Source organism: Podarcis cretensis (assembly GCF_951804945.1).
Source record: "Podarcis cretensis genome assembly, chromosome: 8".
Lineage (NCBI taxonomy): Eukaryota > Metazoa > Chordata > Lepidosauria > Squamata > Lacertidae > Podarcis > Podarcis cretensis.
The window spans coordinates 52574568-52599210 of NC_137177.1; the positions used below are offsets into that span (position 1 = coordinate 52574568).

The window sequence follows — 24643 nt, forward strand, 5'->3', positions numbered from 1 at the left end:
GAGTTGAAATGAAACCCAGCAGGAATTGCTGTCGGTCAGAACGGCGCAGTTGGCTCTCCGGACCTGCGATGATGCGCATGACTCCTCGGTTCGCAAAAAACCCGCAAAAATAAATAAGAAGCCCCCCAAAAAACGAGGAGAAAGAGGGAAAAGAAGAAGAAACCAACCAACCGAAAACGAAAAAGAAAAAGAAAGAAACTTTGGCAGTGGAAAAAAAGTTTGGATTTTTTTTTTCTGTTTTTGGATTTCCTTTGGAGCAGAGGTGAATCTGGTATCTTCTTGGCTAGCTAGCAAGGTAGTTTACAGGTAAGCTTCCTTCACTTGGTTTTTGTTGGGTTCTTTTTGGATTTTATCTTTTCTTTTCTGTTTTACTTAAAGCCAAAGAGTTTGATGATTTTTTATTGTTTATTTATTTTTATTTTTTTTACAAAAAAGAAAAAAAAATCTTGCTTTTTGTAACTGAAATCCTTTCTCTTTTCTTTTCTCTTTTTTCCATTTCCCCACCTTCTCCCTCTTCTCCTTTTCAGGGAAGGGGTGGTTTTGTTTTTGTTTTTTTCCCAGTTCCTTCATTTCCTCGAACACATCTCCAGCAGAAGGATGGGCAGAAGCACCTTTTCAGTTCCCTTCTCCCGCCCGCCCCCTTCCAAGTCAAGATGCACGACGCTTGCAGACAAATTCCTCATTCAAAAAATAAAATAAAAAATATAAAGTAATAATCATAATAATAAATTTCCCCAAATCATATCTGTAAGAAGAAGAATTAAAAGCAAAAAAACCCAAAAACTGACGAGTGAACGGAGAAGGTTGGTATTTGCCTTAACTCCACTTAAAGCCCAGGTTTGAGGATTCGTGAGGATTTCGTGTGAGAGATAGAGGTCGTTTTGGAGGTCAAATACGTGTCAGGTAGCTGAGGGTTTGCATTGAATGCAGTTTTTTTTGTTTTTGTTTTCATTTGGAGAGAAGTGGTAGCAGCAGTGACAGTTGTTGGTCGGCTCCCCGGTTCCCTTTCCCCTTCTGCCCGCCTTAGCGGGACGCCGTGTCCAGAGGAGCCGGCGTGGCCGGCGTGCCGGAACGCGAGGCGGCGGCCGAGCCGGAATCGCTGGGGCTGCCCGCCACGGCTACGCTGGTGATGGAGGTACTCACAGCCACCACGTCTGGCTGAGCCGACGCTACGCCCAGCCCCGAAGAGGCTGCCCCGGCAGAGGCTGGGAGGCCTTGGAGAGTCTGCCCACACACGTGGTGATGCTTCTCCCAATCTTTGTGCTGACAGAAGGAGCCGCAGTAGCGCGCCGTGTTGCATCCGCTGCAGGTCTCGCTTGCCTTGCGCCCGCAGTTCCAACAGCTCTGCAGGAGAAGGCGAAAGCACACAGATCAGCGCGGACCGAAAGACAAGCGCGGGGCTAAGGGGCTCTCTATACTCTCTTCACCGGGGCCACCGAGCGCACGGGCAGTCTCTCCCTCTGGCTGCATTCGCACTGGGCTTTGGCTCAGGTCCAGATGGAGCTCAACGTCATACATTTAAGGAACGGAAAGTTAGGGGGGGAAGAAAAAAGGACCGTCCTCACTGTTTCCAGCCCACTACTCTGGTGCCAATATCCACGTTGGGAGAGGGTGTCACTACCTCACTGGAGTCCTCCTGCTGGTTAATGACGGTCAGCGCATCCTCGGAGGCCTGGCGCTTGGCTTCTGCCAGGGCTCGTTCCATCTTGGCTCGCTCCGTCGTGATCAGCTCGTGGGCTTTCCTCTCCGCGTCGGACACGGCCTTCTGAAGCTCGGACATGGCCTGCCGCTTCACCTCGTTCACAGCTTCTTCTGAAAGGAAGAGCACAGGGCAAGGCGGGAGTCATGTAGGGGGCGCTAAGCAAGGGGCGGCACACTCAATCTGCAGCCCAGGAACTCGCCGCTCTTCCTTAGGTTTAAATGGGACTCAGACTGGACAGGCCTTCAAACAGACGGCCGTCCTCTGCAAATTAGGACACTTGGCCATCCTGAGGGGTCTGTAACTGAATGTGTCTTTGCATTTAACTTCCAAGATTGTGTAAATACTAGGGGAAATGACCAGGATCACAGTAGGGATCTAGGAACTGATGGATTCGATGATTTCTGCCTCCAGCTATGTAGTGCAGGAGTTAGTTTTGTTCTTAAACTATTTCCTCATTTCCCAAAAAACTCACCAGCTTTCCTCCAGATTTCCTCCGGCATGTAGCCAGACAGGGGCCTGGATACAAACTCGCGGTGAGCATCTGGGAGAAAGACAGATGGAGAAAATGCTGTTAAGAAATGCTAAACATTCAACCTGATTTAAAAGCAAAACAAAACACGAAAGCCGTGGGAGAACCTCTGGCCTCTACACTTACCTTCTCGACCCCTGATGCCATGTATGGCATCATATGTGGAACAAACAGGTAAAGACACAAGTGGGCCAATTCCCCCCCCCAAGCCCTATTGCACTGTGATTTGCAAGCACTAAGAAGCAGCTGATCATTGGGGCTTGCAAAGCTCAGAGCACAGCACTGTGCAAAATGCCAGGTGACTGACAGACAGGTGGCCCTGTCTATCTGTTACACCTGTCTAGCAGGGGGATGGGGCATGCTTAAGTTATGACTGTGCGTCCAGCTGTTTGGTACAGGGCTATCTGCCCCCAAAGCTAATGGTGGATGGAAGCTAGTTTAATGGCAGGGGGGCCCTCTGCCCCTGTGCAAAGTCAGTGGCACAAAATGCCATACAGTGAGGAAGAGGGATGGCAGGGATTAGTCTAGGAAGCAAGACTGAGAATGTTAGAGGAGTCTTGCTGGAAGAGACCAAATGAGGACCCAGCTACTCCTTCATCCCATGGTGGCCAGCCATATATGTCCAGGAAGCCCAGTGGTGGGGAGGGAAGGCAACAGCCCTCCCTGATTTCTTTCAATGCCTATCATCTAAAGAAATATATCCATAGGCAAACTGCCTCTGAATGTGGAGATTCCATGCAGGCATCATGACTAATAGACATTGACTTCCATGAATTTGCCCAACCCTCTTTTAAAGCCATTTAAGGCAGTGGCCACCATCACCAGCCCTGGTGGCAGTGAGTTCCACAAGTTACTTGTGAAGCAGTACTTCCTTTGGTCCACCTGTAACCTCCTCGTTCCTTTCATTGGGTGATCCCCAGATTCCTGTACTGTGACAGGGGGAAAAAAGCTTCTCTCCATCCTTTCTTTCTCCATAGGTTCTCTGTTTGTGAAGCAGTCGTGACAGATGTTGGAGAGGTTGATTGGAAGCTGAAGGAAACTAGCTCAGGGGCAGAGACCTGTTTGGCATGCAGAAGGTCCCGCGTTCACATCTATGTCACCTCCAGCTTAAAGGCATCAGGTAGCAAGTGATGTGAACTTTTTTTTAAAAAAACCCCGAGATCCTGGAGGGCCACTGCCAGTCTGAGCCAGGCAGCACTGGACAAGATGGGCAGAGATGGACATAGGAAGCTGTTTTATAGCAAGTCAGGTCCTTGCTCCAAATAGCTTAGTGTTGCTGACACAACTGGCAGCAGCTATTTAGGGTTGCAGGCAGGAATTGCTTCCAGACCTACCAGGAGAGGCTGCCAAGGATTGAACCTGGGACCTTCTGCATGCCAAGCAGCTGCACTTCCCCTTGACTTGGGGCACTTCCAGCCTGTCGCTGTTTGGAAGGTGGGATTCAATCACATCCCTGCATATTCAATCTGCACAATTAAAGCTGATTTGCAGCTCCTGCAGAAGAAACCCACTTCCCTCAGAGACTGGACTTTTTGCAACAGGTGGGAAAGGCACCGGGAAGCGTGGGATGAGTCTCGCTTTGAGGCCACGTCATCTAGCCTCCCTACCAACAAATAACGGGAAATGCTCATTCAATACAGTGGTACCTCGGGTTACATACGCATCAGGTTAAATACGCTTCAGGTTACAGACTCCGCTAACCCAGAAATAATACCTCAGGTTAAGAACTTTGCTTCAGGATGAGAACAGAAGTTGTGCAGCTGCGGTGCAGAAGCAGCAGGATGCCCCATTAGCTAAAGTGGTGTTTCAGGTTAAGAACAGTTTCAGGTTAAAAACAGACCTCCAGAACGAATTAAGTTCTTAACCCGAGGTACCATTGTAGTTGCCCAGCAAAAAACAAACCAGGCCGAATGCTTAGGAGCCCATCCTATCCCTCGGATGGGTACCTAGAGGGGACGCCTCGGTGTTGGCAGTGCTATTGTGAGGTCGCGTGGCAGGGCTGGGCCCCTTCTTCATGTCCTCGGCGTCGCTGTAGCGACGGATCCAGTGGTTCAGCTCCTCGCGGTCGGCTTCCTGGCAGCGGCGAAGCACGGTGAGCGAGCGGCGGGTCTTCTCCACCATGTCCATGATGCAATTCAGCAGCTGCTGGGTGGAAGGCCACAACATAAGATCTTGGGTAGCCTGGGATGGGGGCACCCTCCATAGCCCTGACCTGCTGGCTCTGCCCAGGCACCATCAACCTCCATTTCCCCACAGGCCGTGGTGGCCTACTTTACAGGGTTGCTGTGAGGATGACGAGAACTAAAACCGCATCCGCAGCATGCATTTAAACCACATTCACACCACTTTCAGAGTCATGGCTCCACCCAAAGAACCCTGGGAACCATAGTTTCCTTGCCCAAAAAGCTACAGTTCCTAGCGCCATGAAGAGGAAGAAGAGTTTGGACTTGATATCCCGCTTTATCACTACCCGAAGGAGTCTCAAAGCGGCTAACATTCTCCTTTCCCTTCCCCACAATGAACACTCTGTGAGGTGAGTGAGGCTGAGAGACTTCAGAGAAGTGTGACTAGACAAGGTCACCCAGCAGCTGCATGTGGAGGAGCAGAGACGCAAACCCTGTTCACCAGATTACGAATCTACCGCTCTTAACCACTACACCACACTGGCTTGCCTGAAAACTATAGTTCTCAGCCATCTGCTTTGCATATATGGTGCGTTTGAGTCACATTCACCTCCATCTCCCCCACCTCCTTTTCCAGATAGCTTAAAAAAAATAAATTCATTTTTCTTTTGAAAGACCACTTTGATCCTATTTTAAATATGGTGGCCAAGTTGAGTTGCTCCTGCTGTTTCCTCCTTGAAAGTTTATGTTAGGCTGCTGCCGTTTGTTCATTTGTGTGCTATTTTTATTGTCTATTACTGTATTTTCGCCTCATCTGCTTTATATGTTGCATTTGCTAACAGTTTCTTTATTGATGTAGGAAGGCTTATTTTGGTGTTTGTTCTGCCCCCACTCCTCCCGGAGAAATAAAACACCGAATAGAAATTATTAAAAGTAAATGATCAGCTGCCAGAATTTAAGAGTGCAATACATGCAGAAATATGGGACTTAAGAAACTAAACGTACATACATGGGTGTGAGTGTGTGCATGTGTGACAAGAGAGAATTGTCCTGGACAGTGTTGGGCAACCTGGCACAATCCAGATGTTTTGGACTACAACTCCCATCAGCCCCATGATGGAAGTTGTAGCCCAAAACATTGGGGAAGTAAGGTAGATTAGGCTCAGAGAAGGAGACCGGCCCAAGGTCACCCAGTGAGTTTCATGACCCGGTGGAGATTTGAACCCTGGTCTCCCAGGTCCTAATCCAACACACTAACCCAGTGGTTTCCCAAGTGGGTGGTGGGATTACTTAGGGGGTACTAAAAATAAAGTGGGTGGCAGGGGGGTGTTGGAGGTGTAAATATGAAAGGACTGGTGCTGTGCTGTTTTCTTTGTAATTATCTGTATGATTTTAATAGTTTGTATATGTGCATATAGTTTTAATTCTTTGAATGTTTAATTGTTTTTTAATGATTCCCCCCTGTGTTTTTAGTGGTTCTTGTTTTTAATCTGCAAACTGCCTTGAGTCCCATCAGGGGAAAAGGTGGGGTATAAATAAATTAATAATAATAATAATAATAATAATAATAATAATAATAATAATATATTTATACCATGCCCATCTGGTTGGGTTGCCCCAGCTACATTGGGCAGCTTCCAACACATATAAAAACATAATAAAACATCAAACATTAATAGTAACAATCCGATCCAATATAAAGTCATAATAAGAATTATGACAATATTAATAAATAACAATAATAAACTACTTTAAGACTCTGAAAAGCTGGTATCACTGGATCAAGTTCAGCAGTTTTGCTGAATTAATAAAACTGAATAGTTTTAATTGGATTTTGAATAAATGTGCAATTAATTGTAACTTTTTTGAATTTTATTGTGTTATTATCCTCCTTAGCGGGTCGTGGAAACTGCTATTCTGAATAATGCTTTTTATAGGGTGGGGTTGGGGGCCCCAGGGGTGAGTTTGTGAAACAGAGGGGATGGTGGCCTGAGAACGTCTGGGAACCGCTGCTCTAATAACTACACACCTCCACTGTAGGCAGGTGTGTCTTCCCTGTCACCTGGTTTTCCAGCCGGTGGATGGTACCCGGAAGAGCAAAGCTAATGGGTTCTTTTTGTCAGATGGCCAGCAAATCTTCTCCAAGGCACAGGGACATATTGCTTGCCTGCCACCCTGGCAAAAGCTAGCAATGAAAAAGTCCAAAGTGCATAAGCGACTGGATGCTGGCCAATACCAAGGGAAGGGTCTTTATCTCTGTGGCCCCTGTGCCAATGCAGCATCCTTCTGGAGCACAGCCACTTCCCTCCCCTAGGGGTTCAGCGGGCAAAACTGTTTTATTTGCTCAAGCTGTCCTAGGGATATAATTATGCCGCTTTATCACGTGACGCAGCTCTGCTGCCAATTTCTGTCCAGTTAATTGTTTGGTGCGTTTCATCCCGGTGTTATCCTAATCTGTTGCCAGCCTCCCTAGGGATTGTTTGATCGGAAAGCAAGGGCGTAGGTCTTGACAATCAATACGTTTATATACAAAGATCTGCGCTACAGCCTCTGCCCTACACCCAGATTCCATCCCAGCCACCGCAAGCCATGCGGTGGGATTTGGTACATACATTGTTGAGGTGCTTCCACTCCTCGGCCCACTCTCTGTCCGTTAGCCTGTGGTCGATGACTTCCTCTTGCCGGGAACTGTGCACAGCTTAAGGGAGAAGAGGAAAATATCACCAATCAGGAAGGTAGGTGGCACCGCAAACTTTTGGCATCAGGCCCTTGAGAGCAGTTGCAGAGGGGTGAGCCTGGCAACCCCACATGACACGCCCGCAACACACCCACACATATAGGGCACACACAGGTAGGGATGGGTCAATATGCCAATTCAGTTTTTCTCTGTTTCTCACTTTCGCAGATCTAAGTTCAGCTCTCTGCACTTCAGTTTGCAATATATTAAAGTTATCATCCTGTGACGTAAAAAGATTAAGAAAGTGAAACTGCAGTAAGAAAACATTTTGTAACATAGTCCAAAACCGAGATGAAGGGAAGTCAATCATTGTTGTGTTGTTTAGTCTTTTACTTTGCAATGTGGTCTTCTCTTTTTTCTTTTTCTTTACCTGCTATGTTTTTGATGTGTTTTTCTTTTGATTTTGTTTATCATGTGTTTTCTTTTTGTTTGTTTATTGGTGCTTGATATTGTAAATTAATAAAAAGAAAAAAGAAAAAAGTTATCATGAAAACTTACCAGCTTGCTTGTGTAAATTTATCCTAGTTCAGAATATACATTTCTGAATGCTGTTTTGCCTAATATACACATTTTTTTTGCAAAGGAAAAGGTTATTTCCACTAATGTGTGCATTTATATGCAGACTTTACCCCAGCACATGCATTTTTGCACACGTTGCTCAGCTGGAGAACTGCACTGCAAAATTCAGCTACATTTTGGTCTGCATTCTGTTTTAGAAAGTGCAGATTGGGTAGACTTGCCTTTAAATGCAAACTGAATCAAATCCCCCCCCCCATCCTTATCCATGGGGACACAGCAGCTCCTGGGTCCAAGTGCCCCATCTAGGCTCCTCCTCTTTTCTCAGGCATCCAGAGCCTTAAAAGCAGAGTCCTCTGGTTGGCACCTGGTATTTCGACCACTTCTTCAGGAGCAAGCATTGGGGAACATGAGGGTGTTAATCCCCAAAGGGGTTGTCTCCATCCTGTGATTGGCCAAGGGTACTGAAAGACCGGCCTCTGGCTCCCTCATTCTCTGCTCTGTGGTTCTTGAACTTGGATTAGAAATGCTGGCTAACTGCCCACTCTGGCTATCAGCTCAAGACATAAGGCAGGGATGGGATGCTGAGTATTGAACCTGGGTCTTTTTAATGCAAAGCATGCTAATGTCCTTCCACTTGCTAGACCTGCTTCCTCCAAGTCCTTCTGTGGGCTCAGCCTGGCTAGGAATGGATAGCGACACGTCGCTTCAAGTGACATGCATCTACAGTAAATTTGTCTCCTATCTCTTTCTGGCTGACACTCTGTGACAGATGCCCCATGCCTCATCTAAGGATGGAGGAGAATTTCATTTGGTCAAGTTGTTAAGCAAACCAATTTGTACCTCCTGAACTAATGCACAGATCAGAACATCATTACCCTTCAGATTTCACACCCTTCCAAATGCTGCTATACAGTTCTCAGCTGAAAAACATCCCCAAATGCATTTTTTTTTAAATAGCAATATGGATTTTATGGTAAAGTACATTCAGGAATACATACACTGAGATGGATTCAAGATGACCTTAACAGAATAGAGAACTGGGTCAAAACTAACACAATGAATTTCAGCAGGGGCAAATGTAAGGTTCTACACTTAAGCAGGAATAGTCAGATGTGCAAATATAGGATGGGGGACACCTGGCTTGATAGCAGTGCATGTGAAAAGGATCTGGGGGGGGTCTTAGTAGACCACAAACTTAAAATGAGTCAACAGTGTGATGCAGCAGCAAAAAAATCCAACACTATTCTAGGCTGCATCAACAGAAGTAAAGTGTCCAGATCAAGGGAAGTAATGGTACCACTCTGTTTTGTCTTGGTCAGACCCTCACAGTTTAAGAAGGATATTTAGAAACTGGAATGTGTGCAGAGGAGGGTGGCCAAGATGATGAAGGGTTTGGAAACAAAGTCTTAGGAATAGTCAAATGAGTTGACTGTTTAGCTTGGAGAAAAGAAGACTGAGAGATGATAGGATAGCCATCTTTGGCGATCACTCATAGCCGAGTAAGATTGTCTTCCTTGAACATGGTCTTAACACTGAGTCTGTAAGTGACTGTGGAGGCCAATTCCGGATCCACACGTACTTCCACAGTGGGGACATAGGTTTCTGGATGGGAGTTGATCACGGTGAGGGTTTGCCAAACGAGCCTTCCTCTTAACACGTTTCTCCCTTTCATCCTGAGTTCAAGTGTCTTCAAAGTCCATGACACCTTTGGTAAAGGCTGTTCCCCACTTGGAGCACTCACAGGCCATTGTTTCCCAATTGTCAGTGTTTATACTACATTTTTAAAGATTTGCCTTGAGAGAGTCCTTAAACCTCTTTTGTTGACCACCAGCAATACGCTTTCCATTTTTAAGTTTGGAATAGAATAGTTGCTTTGGAAGATGACAATCAGGCATCCGCACAACATGACCAGTCCAATGAAGCTCAGGTTGAAGAATCATTGCTTCGACACTGGTGATCTTTGCTTCTTCCAGTACACTGGCATTAGTTCACCTGTCTTCCCAAGTGATGTGTAAAATTGTTTGGAGACACCGTTGATGGAACCTTTCAAGGAGTTGGAGATGGCGTTTATAAGTGGTCCATGTTTCACAAGCATACAGTAAGGCTGGTAGTACAATAGCTTTGTAAACAAGAATTTTGGTTTCTCTGTGAAAGTCTTGGTCCTCAAACAACACTCTGCACTTCGATGCTGGTTTTCGGCATCAATGTCAGGCCTTGTGGAAAGATAACTGCCCAGGTAGCAGAAGCAATCAACACTTTCCAACGTTACACCATTGAGTTGGATCTGTGGTGCTGCAGAGGGGTTGTTTTGTGCTTGTTGGTGCAGCACTTTGGTTTTTTGGATGTCAAGCAATAGGCCAAGTTTTTCGTAAGCTTCAGCGAATATATTTAGGATGGTTTGGAGGTCATCCTCTGAGTGTGCACACACTACATTGTCATCAGCATACTGAAGCTCTATGACAGAAGTTATGGTAACCTTACTCTTTGCTTTCAGCCTACTCAGATTAAAGAGCTTTCCATCTGTCCGATATATGATTTCTACTCCGGTGGGGAGTTTCCCTTCAACAAAGTGTAGGATCATGGTGATGAAAATAATAAATAGAGTTAGGACGATAACACAACCCTGTTTAACACCTGATCCCACTGTGAATGGTTCACTTTGAGAGCCATTGTTATCTGCGATTGTTGCTGTCATATTATCATGGAGGAGCCGAAGGATGTCCACAAATTTATCTGGGCAGCCAATTTTAAAGAAGGACAGTCCACAGTGCATTAAGATTTACTGTGACAAAGGCCTTAGTCAGGTCAATAAACACCATGTACAGGGGTTGGTTTTGCTCTCTGCATTTTTCTTGAAGCTGTCGAGAGGTGAAAATCATGTCCACTGTCCCCTAGAAGGTCAAAAACCATTTTGGGATTCAGGAAGGGTAGCCTCAGATATTGTTAGGAGATGGTCTGCTAAGATTCTTGCAAGAATTTTGTCAGCTGCAGCTATTGAAGGGCTGTCTGAAGGAAGATGCAGTAACCTTGTTTCCTGCTCCTACGGAGGGTAGAACCTGAACCAATGGATTCAAATTTCAAGAAAGGAGATTCCAACTAAACATTAGGAACAACTTTCTGGTGGTAAGAGCTGTTCGGCAGTGGAATGGACTACTTCGTAAAGGAGTGGACTCTCCTTCATTGGAGGTTTTTAAGCATTGTTTGTATGTCATGTAATGTCATTGAGATTCCTGCACTGCAGGGGGTTGGACTAGATGACCCTTTGATCCCCATCCAACTCTACAATACTATGATTCTGTGAGTTAAAATAAGTTTGCAAATACGTTTTCTGTGGTAAAATTAAAAATTAAAAAAGATATTGGTAAAAAAATTTTTTTGAACCATTAATAGTAATAATAATAATAATAATAATAATAATAATAATAATAATACACAGATTACTGTGAAAACTGGATGGGATGGGCACAGAACAGAAATAGGCAGCACCCCCCATGCCACTTACCAGCTTGCCGGTGGCGTTCCCTCAGCTCCCGAGGGTCAGGGTGCCGGTAGGCGTCCCGGTAGTGGTGTGCTATGGCCATGTCCTCGAGGCGGTAGTGCTGGGGAGGGGGAGGCGTGGGGTGGGGCAGCCCATTGGGCTGGTGGCTGATCCCATTGCTGGGACTGTAGCGCTGGGCGGGGCTCATCGTGCATGGCCTTTTGGTGAGGTGTTCTGGGTGCAGAGGGTCACGGTCCAAGCCATTGTCTTTGGTCCTGTCCCGGAAAGAGGGTGGAGCGTCAAACGGGTTTTACAGAACCAAGCATCCTTAACCAATAGTTCAGAATAGTAGCAGCAGGGACAGAACTAACAGTCAGTCCTCAAGAGCCAGGCCCACTTTTTGAAAGGAGCACAGTCCGGGTCTATGGATATAGCACCTTCCTTTGGAGCAAGAACAGCCAACCTGGTGCCCTGTGCTAATGTGGTTAAAGGTAAAGGGACCCCTGACCATTAGGTCCAATCATAACAGACTATGGGGTTGCGGCGCTCATCTCGCTTTATTGGCCAAGGGAGCCGGCGTACAGCTTCCGGGTCATGTGGCCAGCATGACTAAGCCGCTTCTGGCGAACCAGAGCAGCACACGGGAATGCCGTTTACCTTCCCGCCGGAGCGGTACCTATTTTTCTACTTGCACTTTGATGTGCTTTTGAACTGCTAGGTTCGCAGGAGCAGGGACTGAGCAACGGGAGCTCACCCTGTCGCGGGGATTCGAACCGCTGACCTTCTGATCGGCAAGTCCTAGGCTCTGTGGTTTAGCGCCGTTTACCTTCCCGCCGGAGCGGTACCTATTTTTCTACTTGCACTCTGACATGCTTTCGAACTGCTAGGTGGGCATTAGCTAGGTGCTAATGTGGTTAGGGGACTACAACTCCCATTATCCACAATCATTGACCAAGCTGCCTGGGGCTGATGGGAGTTGGAGTCCCACAATATTTGGAGAAAAGCATGCTGCCTTTCCTTGCCCCAGAGTCAAAGTTGAGGATGCTGTGGACCAAGACTCCCATTGGGTTGGGGGGGGGGAAATGTCCCACCCTTGCTGTAATCTGGAGGGCACCAGATTGGCAAAGCCTGAGCCAAAGGCACAAAAGAGTGGTTTCCTGCATTTTGCATTTCTTGCTCCAAGCTGCCTTGGAGATCCTTTGATCGAAAGGCAGCCTGCAAAACGTTCCCAATAAATAGGAATTTGTTGGGGCCAAGTCTCCACCCAGCCTAGCACACCAACTCTGTCCAATCCCCCCCTTGCTTTTTACCCACAGAGGCCTGTACCTGTCTGGTGTCCTTCTTTTGCCCCCCTCGTTGACCTCCAAGAGCAGCTCTGAGGAGTCAATGGGGGAGGAGGCGTTGGCGTCCAGGAGGAGCTGCTCGTGCTGCGCCAGGTATTGTGCAGGCGTCTGCTTGGCCATGCGGGCGCAGTGGAGGAGCTCGCGCTGCAGCAAAGGCAAGTTGGCCTGGAAAGAGGGCAGAAGGTGGAGAAAGTGAGGAGTGCTCTCCTTAAGAAGCAAAAAGAACAGCAGGCTGTGGTTTCAACATAAGCAACTATAGCCTGGCCTGGATACTGAACAACAGGGGTTGGCATTTTTTTCAGCAGGGGGCCAGTCCACCTTCTCCGTCATGAATTTGTCCAGTCCTCTTTTAAAGCCATCTAAGTGGGAGGTCATCACTGTCTCCCGGAGGAGTGAGCTCCACAGTTTTAACCATGCCCTGCGTGAATAAATACTTTCTTTCACCTATCCAGAATTCTCTAACATTCAGCTTCATTCAATGTACACTAGAGAGAGAGAGAGAGAGAGAGAGAGAGAGAGAGAGAGAGAGAGAGAGAAACTTTCTCTATTCACTTTCTCCATGCATCACTTCTACTGTCACTTCTTACGTGCCTTTTCTCTAAACTTAAATGTTCCAGAATCTGAAGGCTTTCTTCAGAGTAGCTCCAACCCCTGGATCATTTGGGTTTCCCTCTTCTGAACCCTTTGCAACACGGCAGTATCTTTTTTTTAGATGAAGCAGCCAGAACCGTACACAGCATTCCAAATGCAGTCATGCCGCAGATTTGCATAATGTCGTTACGATATCTGCGGTTTTATTTCCGGTTCCTTTCCAGATCATCCCATTAAACGGGGAGCCACCGCTGAAAAGGCCCTTTCCCCTTGCTGTCCTCCTCTGAGCCTCCCTCAAAGAAGGGACTCATACTGGAAGTGGGCTTAGGAAGGGGCAGAGCTGTGTCAGGTGCCTGGGGAATGCGGAGTTCACTCGAGCGGGGGCTGCTCTCATTGCTCCATTGAGAAAACAATGGCCTCCAGGCAGCCTCAGCGTCTGTCAATGAGACTGTGTTGGCTCTGCTCCAGAGAAGCCGGCGAGGGTCCCATGGCCCTGCGAGGTCATTCCCATCTCTCCTTTGCACAACGGAAAGTGTTTGTAAATAAGCTTTCTCCCCTTTGCTCCTTTGACTCCTCACCCCACCCAGTGAGTTTCTCACGAAGCTCCAGCCCTCCAAGAAGAGCATCCGCAGGAGCAGGAGCAATTAAGCAAGCCCAGAGCAGAGCTTTGTGCCGACAGCCAACCCTGGTTTCCTATTTAGGCAGCTGATCGCCAGCCAAATCCCCATCTGTTGGACATGTTAGAGCGAGGACTGATGAAATCCACTGCTGTGGATTCCAGGGCAGCAAACATCCCCCCCCCCCGCTCTGCCGCCACCCCCCCTCTTCGTTCTTCCTCCATCTCCCTCCTTCCCTCTCTCCCCTGCCCTCTCCATCCCCCCCACCCCCAGTCACCATCACATTTCAAGAAAGAAAAACAATGAAAAGAAATAAATAACATCTCTGGGAAAGGCGCGCCGGAGGCCGCCTGGTTGCAGTTAGGGTAATGAGAAGCATCTGGAGCCCTGGGTGGAAACAGCTGGAAGCAGGGTGGGTGCTGGAGAGAGGAGCAGGAGGGGAAGAGATGGGGGAGAGGGCTGTCAAAGGGCTCCTTTCTCATTCAAAACACTGAGTCTCTCTCCTCTCTCTGTCTCTCTGCTGGCAGAAAGGCGCCAGGCTTGTGGTCTGCCCCCCAAAAACTCTGCCAGGAAGAGACAAAGTGGTGGTGGTTATGGGGTGGGGGTGGGATAACGGACCAGTTTTCCCAGGAGTTGCTCAGCATTAGAGCCAAACTAGACACGGTGTTTTGCTAAGGAAAAGAAAATACAGTACAAGCCCTCTTTTTCTACCCCCCCCCCCCCCCAGAATTGGGGCTTTAGTCTGGGGTTAGCGGACTTTAAATATTTGCCCTTGCCACAGCCCCAATGAGAATTGCATTCTCTCTCCTCCATGGCTTGCTATTTGCAAGTGGATGAAAGCTTCCATTGGTGGGAAGTGGATTTTCAATGGATTAGAGTGTGGGCTGGGTGGGCTGCCATGGTCCCAGTCTGTCTCAGGCCTCTTTGCAGTGGTTGGTTTTTTAAAAAACAAAACCACCCAAAAAACATTACATGCAGGGCCACATCAAGTGACAAATGCCCATGCTTTGGATGCAAAAAGGTTCCAGATTCAGTCTCCAAGTGTGCCTGGGAATGACTTCTCTGCCCCTGAAACCCTGAAGAGCTGCTGGCCATCAGTTTTGGCAACACACAGCTAGATGGCCCAATGACCGGACAGGGCTTAAGCCAGCTTCCTATGCTCTTAATGGTGCAGCTGATAAATTGCTGAGCGTGTACAACAGTAGAAAAAACATAGCATAGGCATCCCCCTAAAGGTCATGTGCAGAGTGTCCTTCTTCTTCCCCCCAGGGATCGAAAACCTGCCTGGAAGCCATTCCATCCTCATTCTAGACATACAGTGCCTCTCTGTGGTTAATTGCATATCCTCCAACTTCCCGCTGATCAAAATTGGGACACTTGTTTTTTGGTCCCAAGCTCTGGTGGGAGCCAGGTGACTTTCGTGAGAGTGAAAAATGAGCTTCTTTTGGTCTGGCACTCTGCTTGCACCAAAGCATTGGACCAAAAAATGGGACATTCCAAGATCTAACCAGAAGTCGGGATGTCTTCTGTAATTCCAGGATGCTCCACTTAAAATGGGATGATTGAAGAGCATGTAATTGGTGATGAGAAAAATGCACTCTGCACATACTCAGAGGGAAGGGCTAAACTCTAGCAAGTTCCAGTTTGCCTACATCTGAAGGAGTTTGGGTTTCTGCTTGAGGCCAAACAGCACCTTATAGCAAGCATGCAGCTAGCTATTGGGTGCTTGTTTTCCTTTCTTAAATAATAGCCTTGAGGGAGGCAAGGCAGGGAAGAGAGGATGAGGACTGGGGCCCTAAGGCAGGTAAAGGATGTCATTCCCTTGCTTTCCCACTTGGCGGTCCTGATCCTGATCAGCCCCCTCCAACTGCTGTTCAGCAAAGACTGCACATTGCTACTTACAGGCTTAACGTAACATGTGGTTTGACCCTGGGTCAGCATTTCTGGATGGGTCAGCAGGAAACCTTCTCTGCTCAGGAAATATTTTTTGCGGCTTCTCTAGAGCCATGGAAATCACAGCCCCATATAAGTGGGAGGGTGGGGAAGAGGCAAAAGGCAAGTCTTCTGTCTTTCATGCCTCTCTGATAAACAAGGGCAGCTGAGAGCAGCCTTTGCAACTTCTGCTAGAGAGATCCCGTCTTGCTTGCTTCTACAGAAATGCCAGGGCTCAACAGATCCTCAGATTGCAGGATGAGCCTGGCACTAAGCAAGAGAGAGACATGGGAAGACGCTGATCAAAGCTCAGAGACAATTGCTTGATATATTCTCTCTGTCCTGGCCATTGGAAAGAGGATTTGTTTTCTGAAAACAGCAGACCTTGCTATGCAGCAGAAGTCAATGCGGTGGGAGTGAGAAGGAAAGGAATGAAGGGTTGGGGGGAGGGTTTCACGGCCAGCCCTGACATTAGACAGTGAGGCAGATCTTACCTTTGAGATGACACATCCTGAACATTTTTAATCAGCTCCAAAGCTTGCGGTAAGCCTCCCTCGGGAGCTGCTGCCAGTCTCCACAGGAGAAAGCAGCCTACCCATCTGATCCCTCTCGCAGAAAGAGTCATAGCTCAGTGGGAGAGAAGGTCTCAAACCCTGGCATCTTCAGGTAGGGCTGGGAGTTTCCCCTGCCCGAAGCCCTGGAGAGCTGCTGCCAGGCAGTTTAGGTAATGCTGAGCTCGAACAAGGGTCTGACTCAGGAGAAGGTAGAGTCCTCTAGTCCCATTTTAACCAGTGCTTTCTTGAGAACCATGAGGACTGGAATCTGTTTGAGGGAAGGGTAGAACATCTGCTTTATATGCAGCTGGTCTAGACAGTACTTAACCAGAAGGGGCAGTGAACTGGCTCAGTGTAAGATAGCTTCCAGTGTTCCAGGACATGTCTTGACCAGTCCAGGAAGTAGAGAACCAACCAACCTTTATGTGTGGATGATGGTTCCTGGAAACCACCAACTTCTTCCAAAGGGAAGGACCTGCCAGGACCTGACACAATGGTGTCTAGGTGCCTCTGAGAGAGAGAACAAGTTGGCCCAAGCATTCTAGGATCCAACTTGCATTCAGCTGTGTGAAAAGGTGTCTATGCAACAAAGAACCTCCCCAAAATTATGAAGCTGGTATATGTTCAAGTCGTGCAAGACAGAAGTCTTATAAAGGGTCTACCTTCAAGAATGGGATGACGAAAGGACGCAGAGGGAAGTTTGTGGCCTCCTGGAGCTTGGAGTGGAATTCCTCAATGGTCAGCGTGGAATTCTGCAAAGTAGAAACAGCACGGGGTCAACGATACTGAGGACTGTGGATTCATGCCCAGCAAATTCTCTTCACTGGTCTGGCTCGTACCTTACTTTAAACCACCGCAGCACCTTGGTGGAATGGAAGTGTGACAATTTTCTCTCCATGCACCAGCATGCTTGCCTTTAAACCATAGTTAAGCTGAACTTAACTTTGGAGATGGGGCCATGGCTCTCTGGTGGAACATCTGTTTTGCATGCAGAAGGTTCCAAATTCAATCCCCGGCATCTCCAGGTAGGGCTAGGAGAGACTCTTATCTGAAATCCTAGAGAGCAACTTCCAGTCAGTGCAGACAACACTGAATTAGATAGACCAGTAAAAGGCTGCTTCCTATGTCTCCTAAATGTGATTTAAACGGATTCTGTCAATCATATTGGGGTTCTTTAATCATGTGCTGCCCCCCCCCCCCCGGTTTTTATCAGAACCGCATTGCATAGGGAGTTTTTACTGTGTATTCATGAAAACTAATGCCCCTGCCATGCTGCAATTAGTAATATGGCGGGGAAAGCTCCCATGGTGCCAATGGGAGCTTATTACCTGTCACTAATTGCAGAATTGAGGGGATGATTTGGGCAGAAATCATGGCTGGGGAGGAAAGGGGGGAAACTCCTCTCCTCCCTATAAGGTGAAGGCCCATTAAAAAAAATCCCTTGGTTGATTGTTAAGGAAACAGATACAAGCAATTGGAAGTCACACATTATGTCATGCCTCATTAGGCCCTCTGTGTTCATACATCCTTACACATCTCTGCCAATGACCTTCCCTCTTCCACTGTTCCCCACATCACCCAGAGGTCTCCTGCTCTCCGTCAAATGATTCTACCCTTTCCCTCTTGTTTAGCGCAGCATGGATATCAGCTCAAATCACTGGCTTACATTTGCAGCTCAGGGCGTTGCTAAAGGCACAAGAGCCACTAAGAAACTGGCAACACCCGTGCCACAATATGGATATGGTTTGCTTGCCTTGCTGACAATTTGACAGGGGCAAGGGCACCTATTTATTTATTTTTTGTATCGGATGACATAACCCTGTCCAGCTAAGCAAAGTAATTACCGCTAAGTAATATCAAGCTGAGCAAAGTGTTACCACGTTGTATGACCATAACTTCCAGAGTATGAATCTGTTGCAGCGCAAATGACAAAGAATCTTGGGGGTTAGCATGCATCTGGTGAAAGGGACCCCAGATTACGCTCTAATAAATGTGTTTGCATCCGAGGCACTTTTTAGCCCAAGGGCCGGATTTCCTCACATGCAACCTTTCAGGGACCACATGCCAGTGGAGCCAAAGGCAGGTGTAGGTGGAGCGACAGATGTGACCTTTGTGTGGTCAGAGTCAGAGGTTTGTGGATAATCCACATCCCACACTCCTCCCATCCATGCATGCAAGAGGCAGGATCCCAGTTCAGGGACACATTCCAGCCAGTCAAAGCACTGAAACAGGCTGCAGAGCAGGACCATTGTGGGGTATGGCCTGAGAAGAGCCATATTTCCCCCCCTGGCCCTGATGTTTCCCAGCCCTGCTTTAAGATGCCCCAAATCTCCACAGTGCACCTGTAGCAGGTGTAATGAGCAGAGTAACGGCATTGCAGTTTAACACCACCCACTGCTGCCTTCTTTGCAAAAAGTATTTCAACCAGCTGCAATGGCTACCAGGCCCCCCCGCCATCAAAGGATCTTTGACTGAAGACAGGGATCTCGCCACCAAGGGCAGAGCGCGCAGACCGCGAGCTTACCACAAGGCCCAGCACCAGGGCACGAACGCGCTCCCCGATCTCCGGCGAGATGTCGTTGCCAAACTGCTGCAGCGTGGTCAGGAAGCGCTTCAGTTTGCTCAGCTGGCGTGCCCCGCAGGCCGGAGGGAGTTGGTGGTTGGACAGCGAGGCCGTGGAGGAAGTCGCAGGCCCGTTGCTGAAGCCATTGGGGGTGGAGGGCGCACCGTTAATGGCCGTCGGGGAGTGGCTGCTTCCATTCATTACTGCAAGGAGAAAAGGGAGCAAGTGGTAACAAGAGGGGGTCTGCTATTGCAATCTTGCATATAGTAAGGCACTGTGGGATAAGGGGGGAAATCATAGTGGATCCCAGAGGCTCTATGTTGTTCAGCAATGGGACACAGTTGCAAAAATGGCTATGGCCCTTTGGGGAGAGGTCTTGCAGGAGGATTCCAGGCAAGGGGAAGGCTATGTCTTTTAGCACCCTCAAACCCCATGAGCTTTTCAGGTGGAGGCGAAATATAGATGCTAAACCAGTGGAAAAAAAGACCAAGCAAGATTGGCAGATGTGCATCCCCGGAAAAAGGAGTACGATCAGTGGAGTTAACCCTGGCTGGTTCAGAGTAGGGGTTGGCTTTTTACCTGAAGGGGTTTTCTGTGCATGAAAGCTAGGCCATTTGTAAGAGGCATACTTTTAAATCATTTTGCAGATGCAAACAAGCAGTATTTTTTTCCCCTCCCTGAAAAAGAGAGCGACCCTAAAGACACTCTTCTGAAATGGGTTTCTCTGAGCTCCACAAGACCCCAGCTGCTTCCCTTAGTCAGTGAGGGTGGAACAAGAGGAATGAAACAGTCTTATCCAGCTGGGATAAATCCTGCTCAGAACTGTCAGGCTGCAGAAAGATGTCCCAAAGGCAGATTGTTGACCACTGTCTGGTCTTCTGCAATGTTACTAAAGTGAACGGGGACTTGTGCAGGAGACATTTTCTGGTGGATTGGGACCCGGCTGCCTAACACAAGAGAAGCAACAGTGCTCTAAGAGTCAAGGCAAAAACTGTAATATCCTGATGCTGAGATTCTAAAAAGCAAACACACCCCATTTACTAGGGAGCAAGCCCCATTCTTGGGGACGATGTGCTTCCAAGAAAAGGAGTGTTTTTCTAAAAAAGCAAGTCCCTCCAGTTAAGTGTGGATAGGATTGTGCCATAAATATCCTAGAATCATATTCCAAGGCTAATTGTCTTCCTGACGAGCCCTACTGCTTCCAAGACCTTTCCACACAAGATGCTATCCCCCCCCCCAATGCCCAGCTGACCTCCCCACCCTGAAGCAGTAAACAAGAGCTGAAAAGCCGGCCTACAACAACAAATCTTACTGCGCTGAACAGAGGCAACATATTCCCAGACTGCAAAAACTGCCTTCCAGCCCTGTGCTTTTACACATGTTCTTAGGCCAGAAACTAATGACAGATTTTGAAGCGGTATGAAAGAGATGTTCTCTCTCTCTCTCTCTCTCTCTCTCTCTCTCTCTCTCTCTCTCAACTTTTGATCCTCTCAGGTCAAACAGGTGTTGCAGGTTTAAAAAAAACCCACAGGAGCTCCCCTGCAAAGCCTGTTTATCAGAGGTCAGAACCTAATTTGTTTGCCCACCCCCTTGCAAGCAGCCATCCCTCCTCCCCAAGGACCCTCAGAAAATGTAGAAACGCCTATCTCTCCGCAGTCAGGGCTGAGAAAGAGCAGGCAACAATGTGCCCCAGGCAGACACTGTCCCCTGCCTTGGAGGGAGAGCCTCAAATCCCAGCATCCTTCTTGGGAACAAAAAGAGATCCTGAGCAGTCCTCGGAAGGTGCCAAGTTTGCCTTGCCTAGTTTCAGTCGTCACTAATCACTAACCTTTCCCGCTGTGGCACTGACACCTCCTTGGGAAGCCGCAGCCGTCGGGGCTTTTGCCGTGTGTTCCTGGGCTCCTGCTCAGTCTCCGGCAGGGCGAGAACCGCCGCTTGCTAAAGAGGTGCCGAAAATAACCGCTCGGCCACAACTGCTTTTATTCGAGTGACAGGTGTGTTACTAAGTTAAACTCTGCATATGTCTCTGACGCTTTAGGGATGGGGGCTGTGTTTGTGGGTCCTCCTTGGCGGAGATCTGTGTTTGTGGGTCCTCCTCAACTAAAAGAGGGAAAGGATATTTGGAAAAAGTGGGGCACGTCAGCCATCAAGCTGCCGAACTGCCCTAATTGCACTGGGGAAATAATGGAAGGTGTCCTTAGGCTGCACCTGTGCTCAGTCTGCTCTGAGGTCGAAGAGGGCCTGTGTGCTGTTGCCTCTTCGCAGAAGTGAAGGCACATGTGTCAGCTTGCAAGTTTGGCAGGCGGTGGGGGAAGGGAGGCAGGGTTCAGGCGCTTGTCTCCTATGAAACTTTTTTTATTCACAAATTACGCAAATTAAAAAATGCAAAGTTCATTTAATACTTTTGTATCCTTTGTTCAGGTCGTGGCTCTCCAGTGTAGCTCCCAAAATATATTTGCATGGACAAGTTTATATGCATAGATGCAAATTTAGGACTGTGCCAATGGGAATGCAATAAATCTCACCGCAGTGGGGGAAACTGGCCAATGAAGTTTCCTTCCTTCCTCAGTGCTCTATTACACACACACACACACACACACACACACACACACACCTTCTGTATTATTTTCACACAGATCACCAGCAATGTTACAGACACAGCTATTATTTTGCAATAGTATGCACGGGAAGTAGAATGGAACACCTTGATGACTGCTGGAATTGAAGTCACAGAATGGGCCGTGTGCTACAGCCACCACTCTGTGTATCTAGGAAAAACTTGTAATTGGACACTGTTCTTTTGAATTGTTAATTTGAACCAAGACCTATTATCCCTAGTCCATATTATATACAGTGGTACCTCTGGTTATGAACTTAATTTGTTCCGGAGGTCCATTCTTAACCTGAAACCGTTCTTAACCTGAGGTACCACTTTAGCTAATGGGGCCTCTCGCTGCCGCACGATTTCTGTTCTCATCCTGAGGTAAAGTTCTTAACCCAAGGTACTACCTCCGGGTTAGCAGAGTCTGTAACCCAAAGTGTTTGTAACCCGAGGTGTCTGTAACCCAAGGTACCACTGTACTGCACATGCAACAGTTAATTCCCTTGACACCAATTGGCTGAGCTGGTGTGATGACAGCACAGAAAGTTTGCAAACATTCCGACTGGCCCAGGGAAGCAAGGCTATCAGAATGCTTGCAGTCCAGTTTACCTGAGGGAAAGGTACATTGTCATTTTGACTGGGATTAAAATTCCACACAGGTCTTAGGGGCAGGCACATCTTTGTGGGGTGGGATAAGAAGTGGGAAAAGATCCTAGACTGATGAAAAGATTAGGGGCAGAGGGCCCAGAGGCAAGGTACTTGAAGAATGTGGAGCAAAGTAGGCAACTGACTTTCTGAGTGGAATATTACTGAAGTAAATAGAGAATAAGAGAAAGGAGCTGAATTTTATTTATTGATTTGGACTAACTAGTCCATTCTTTGGTTGAAGGCCTCTAGCAGGCAGTAACAATAACACAAGCAGGTGCCTCAGAGCATGATAAAAGTTTCCCCACTTTCTTCACTGACCAACCACAATGCTCCCACTATACCTGAAACATTGGGAGGTGGTGCCTCCAGGACAGAAGGTGTAGCTTTCTTGGTGTCTGTTTTTACAAAGATTATTTACCAACGATTTGCCATTGTTCATTTGAAGATGCCAACTGACTAAATGTATGCAAATTTAAAATGGCCTACCCCCTAACACTGAGGCAGGTGAAATGAGATACACCCAAAGGACATTACAAAGAGGTAGGAAGAAGAAGATTTCCTGTGATGCTGGCCAACTGGGAACCCTCTGAGAGTGAAATGGGGGAGGGGTTGCCAACCTATGGGGCAGCACCCTATAGACAACACTGCCTGCACCAACTCCAGCAAAAGTGCATTTGCTCCCCTCCTGTATTTACCTAGGGGAGAGGTGAGTAACCTCGGATCTGGGGGACAAATGTGGCCCTCCAGACCTCTGTGTCTGGCTCTTGGGACTTTCCCCCCAGGCCACACCCTCCCTAGCCATACCCTCTCTGGTCTTGCTTCAAACCCTTATTGAGCTTTTTCCCCCCCGGCTGGAAGGTGTCCTTGAACTTTGATCAGGCCTCCTGCTAGCCCAGATAGCAGATCATGTGAGTATGTGTCAAAATTTGCCTACTGTACAAAGGTAAAATCAACATGCATTGTTCCACCCACTTTCCTCCACCACAGGCATGCGGCCCCTGGGAGGTTCCCCTGAAGAGAATGTGGCCCTCGGGTTCCCCCCGCCCCTGCTCTAGGGGAAGCAAAGCTGAGCTACAGCTTCTGCGTCTCTTGCTGACGGGCACGTTTCATCTTACTTACAGAGACACACCATGGACCATTTCAAGCAACCATGAAAGCGGCCGCGGGGCAGAAACATCGGCGGCCCAGCTTCACGATCTGCAAGCAAAATAAAACATACGCTATCAGGAGAGACCAGAGGTGGCAGGGCGCTTCCTTCCTGAAGTCCCTGATCAGGGCTAGGGCAGTAGCCAGGCAGGGCCTTAAGCTTATCCATCTTGGCTGGGACATTTCCTTCCAGTGTGTGAGTTTAGCTGCAGGGGCAAACCTCTTAACCAATACTGTCCCTTCTGCCTGAGGGTGTCCTGGAAAGATATGGGTTGGTCATGCAATGCCCAAACAAAGACCAAGGTTGTGCCAAGAAGCTTATGCTAAACCAGCTTCATAAACTGCAATGCAGATTGAAGGAAGCCACTCCCAGCTTCCTAGATTGCCAAATTAGTGTGGCTTGCCTGCCCGTATTTACAGACCCTCCCTATTTTCCTGGGACAGTCCCAGATTCACAGAAGCTGTCCTGGTTTCTGATTTGATCCCAGAATGTCCTGCTTTTCCTTAGGTTGTACCTATTTTCATTGGAGAAATGTTGGATGGTATGGTATTATCTCAACTGAAGGAGCCGGGGGCTGACAACGCTCTGTCTTGATGACGTTTGAGACTCACAAATGGTTGCTCTTTGGCTTGCTGATTAGGGGTGTTGTTGCCAGATACTCAAAAGGAGTGGGGGCCCAAATTTGCACAGGTGCCCAGAGTGCCTGTGGGCAGGTGGAGAGGGTGGGTGGCATCTCCTTTAGGCCTTTGTATCTGGCCTGAAGAACTCTCCCCAGACTACACACCTTACTGGCATTGCTTCGCACCCTGGGAATATATTTTTTTCCAACTGGAATGTGTCCTTGAACTCTGATAATGCTTTTTGCTCATCCGAATGGAGAGGCTAGAGAGGGATGCATAAGTAGAAAATTGCCTGCAGTAGGGTGCTAATATTTGCATTTGTTGCTCCACCCACTTTTGCCTCTGGCCCCGCCCACCACTGGCATACAGCCCTTGAGGTTGTCAGGAAAGGAATGAGTCCTTCAGACTGAGATAGGTCCCCACCTGTGATCTATTGCTATGCATGCCATAAAGCCAGCTCCATGCTGAAATGGGACCTGTTCTAGAAAGGACAACCATGTGGATGTGTTTGTTTGTTTTCTAGATAAGAAATCTGCCTGGCAACAACCCACTTTCCAGGTTAATGGACTTTGTGCTGAAGCCTGGTGAACAGCTCTCCAACAGCTGTATTGTTTTTTTTTTATTAATTAAGTGCATGTATCGGTTGCTTTGTAGAAGAGTTTCAAAGCGATTTAGCCAGATAAAATACAACAAATAGAAGCAATTTAAAACCAGAAAAGATTTATCACAATGAACAATGCAAAATGCATATGGTGCTGATCACAAGATAGTGACATGATCGTCAGTATTAACAAACACTTGGAAAGTATAGAATATCCTTTCCTGATCTGGTATGCTCTAGCTGTTTGGAACTACAACTCCCATCAGCCTCAGCCAGCAGAGCTGGGGTTGATGGGAAATGTAGTCTAAAACAGCAGAAGGGTACCAGGTTGGTGGAT

General features: G+C 47.8%; 1 protein-coding gene across 6 annotated transcripts in view; it reads right to left on the bottom strand.

Annotated features, from left to right (window-relative positions):
• Window positions 1-386: 386 nt before the first annotated feature.
• The window catches only part of CBFA2T3 (CBFA2/RUNX1 partner transcriptional co-repressor 3), a 67080-nt gene continuing 42823 nt past the window's right edge, over window positions 387-24643 (bottom strand). The window contains exons 3-12 of one of the 6 annotated variants that reach the window (XM_079988810.1): window positions 23058-23135; window positions 18650-18891; window positions 16788-16877; window positions 12415-12596; window positions 11113-11363; window positions 6967-7052; window positions 4178-4373; window positions 2175-2243; window positions 1622-1812; window positions 387-1344 (exon numbers count right to left, since the gene is read on the bottom strand). In XM_079988810.1, the coding sequence (XP_079844936.1) occupies window positions 1024-1344; window positions 1622-1812; window positions 2175-2243; window positions 4178-4373; window positions 6967-7052; window positions 11113-11363; window positions 12415-12596; window positions 16788-16877; window positions 18650-18891; window positions 23058-23135 (1706 nt within the window). In that variant the 3' untranslated portion in view covers window positions 387-1023. Of the gene's footprint in view, window positions 1345-1621; window positions 1813-2174; window positions 2244-4177; window positions 4377-6966; window positions 7053-11112; window positions 11364-12414; window positions 12597-16787; window positions 16878-18649; window positions 18892-20516; window positions 21093-23057; window positions 23136-24643 lie in introns of those variants that run through there. The other 5 variants (XM_079988811.1, XM_079988809.1, XM_079988814.1 and 2 more) reach the window with 5 other exon arrangements.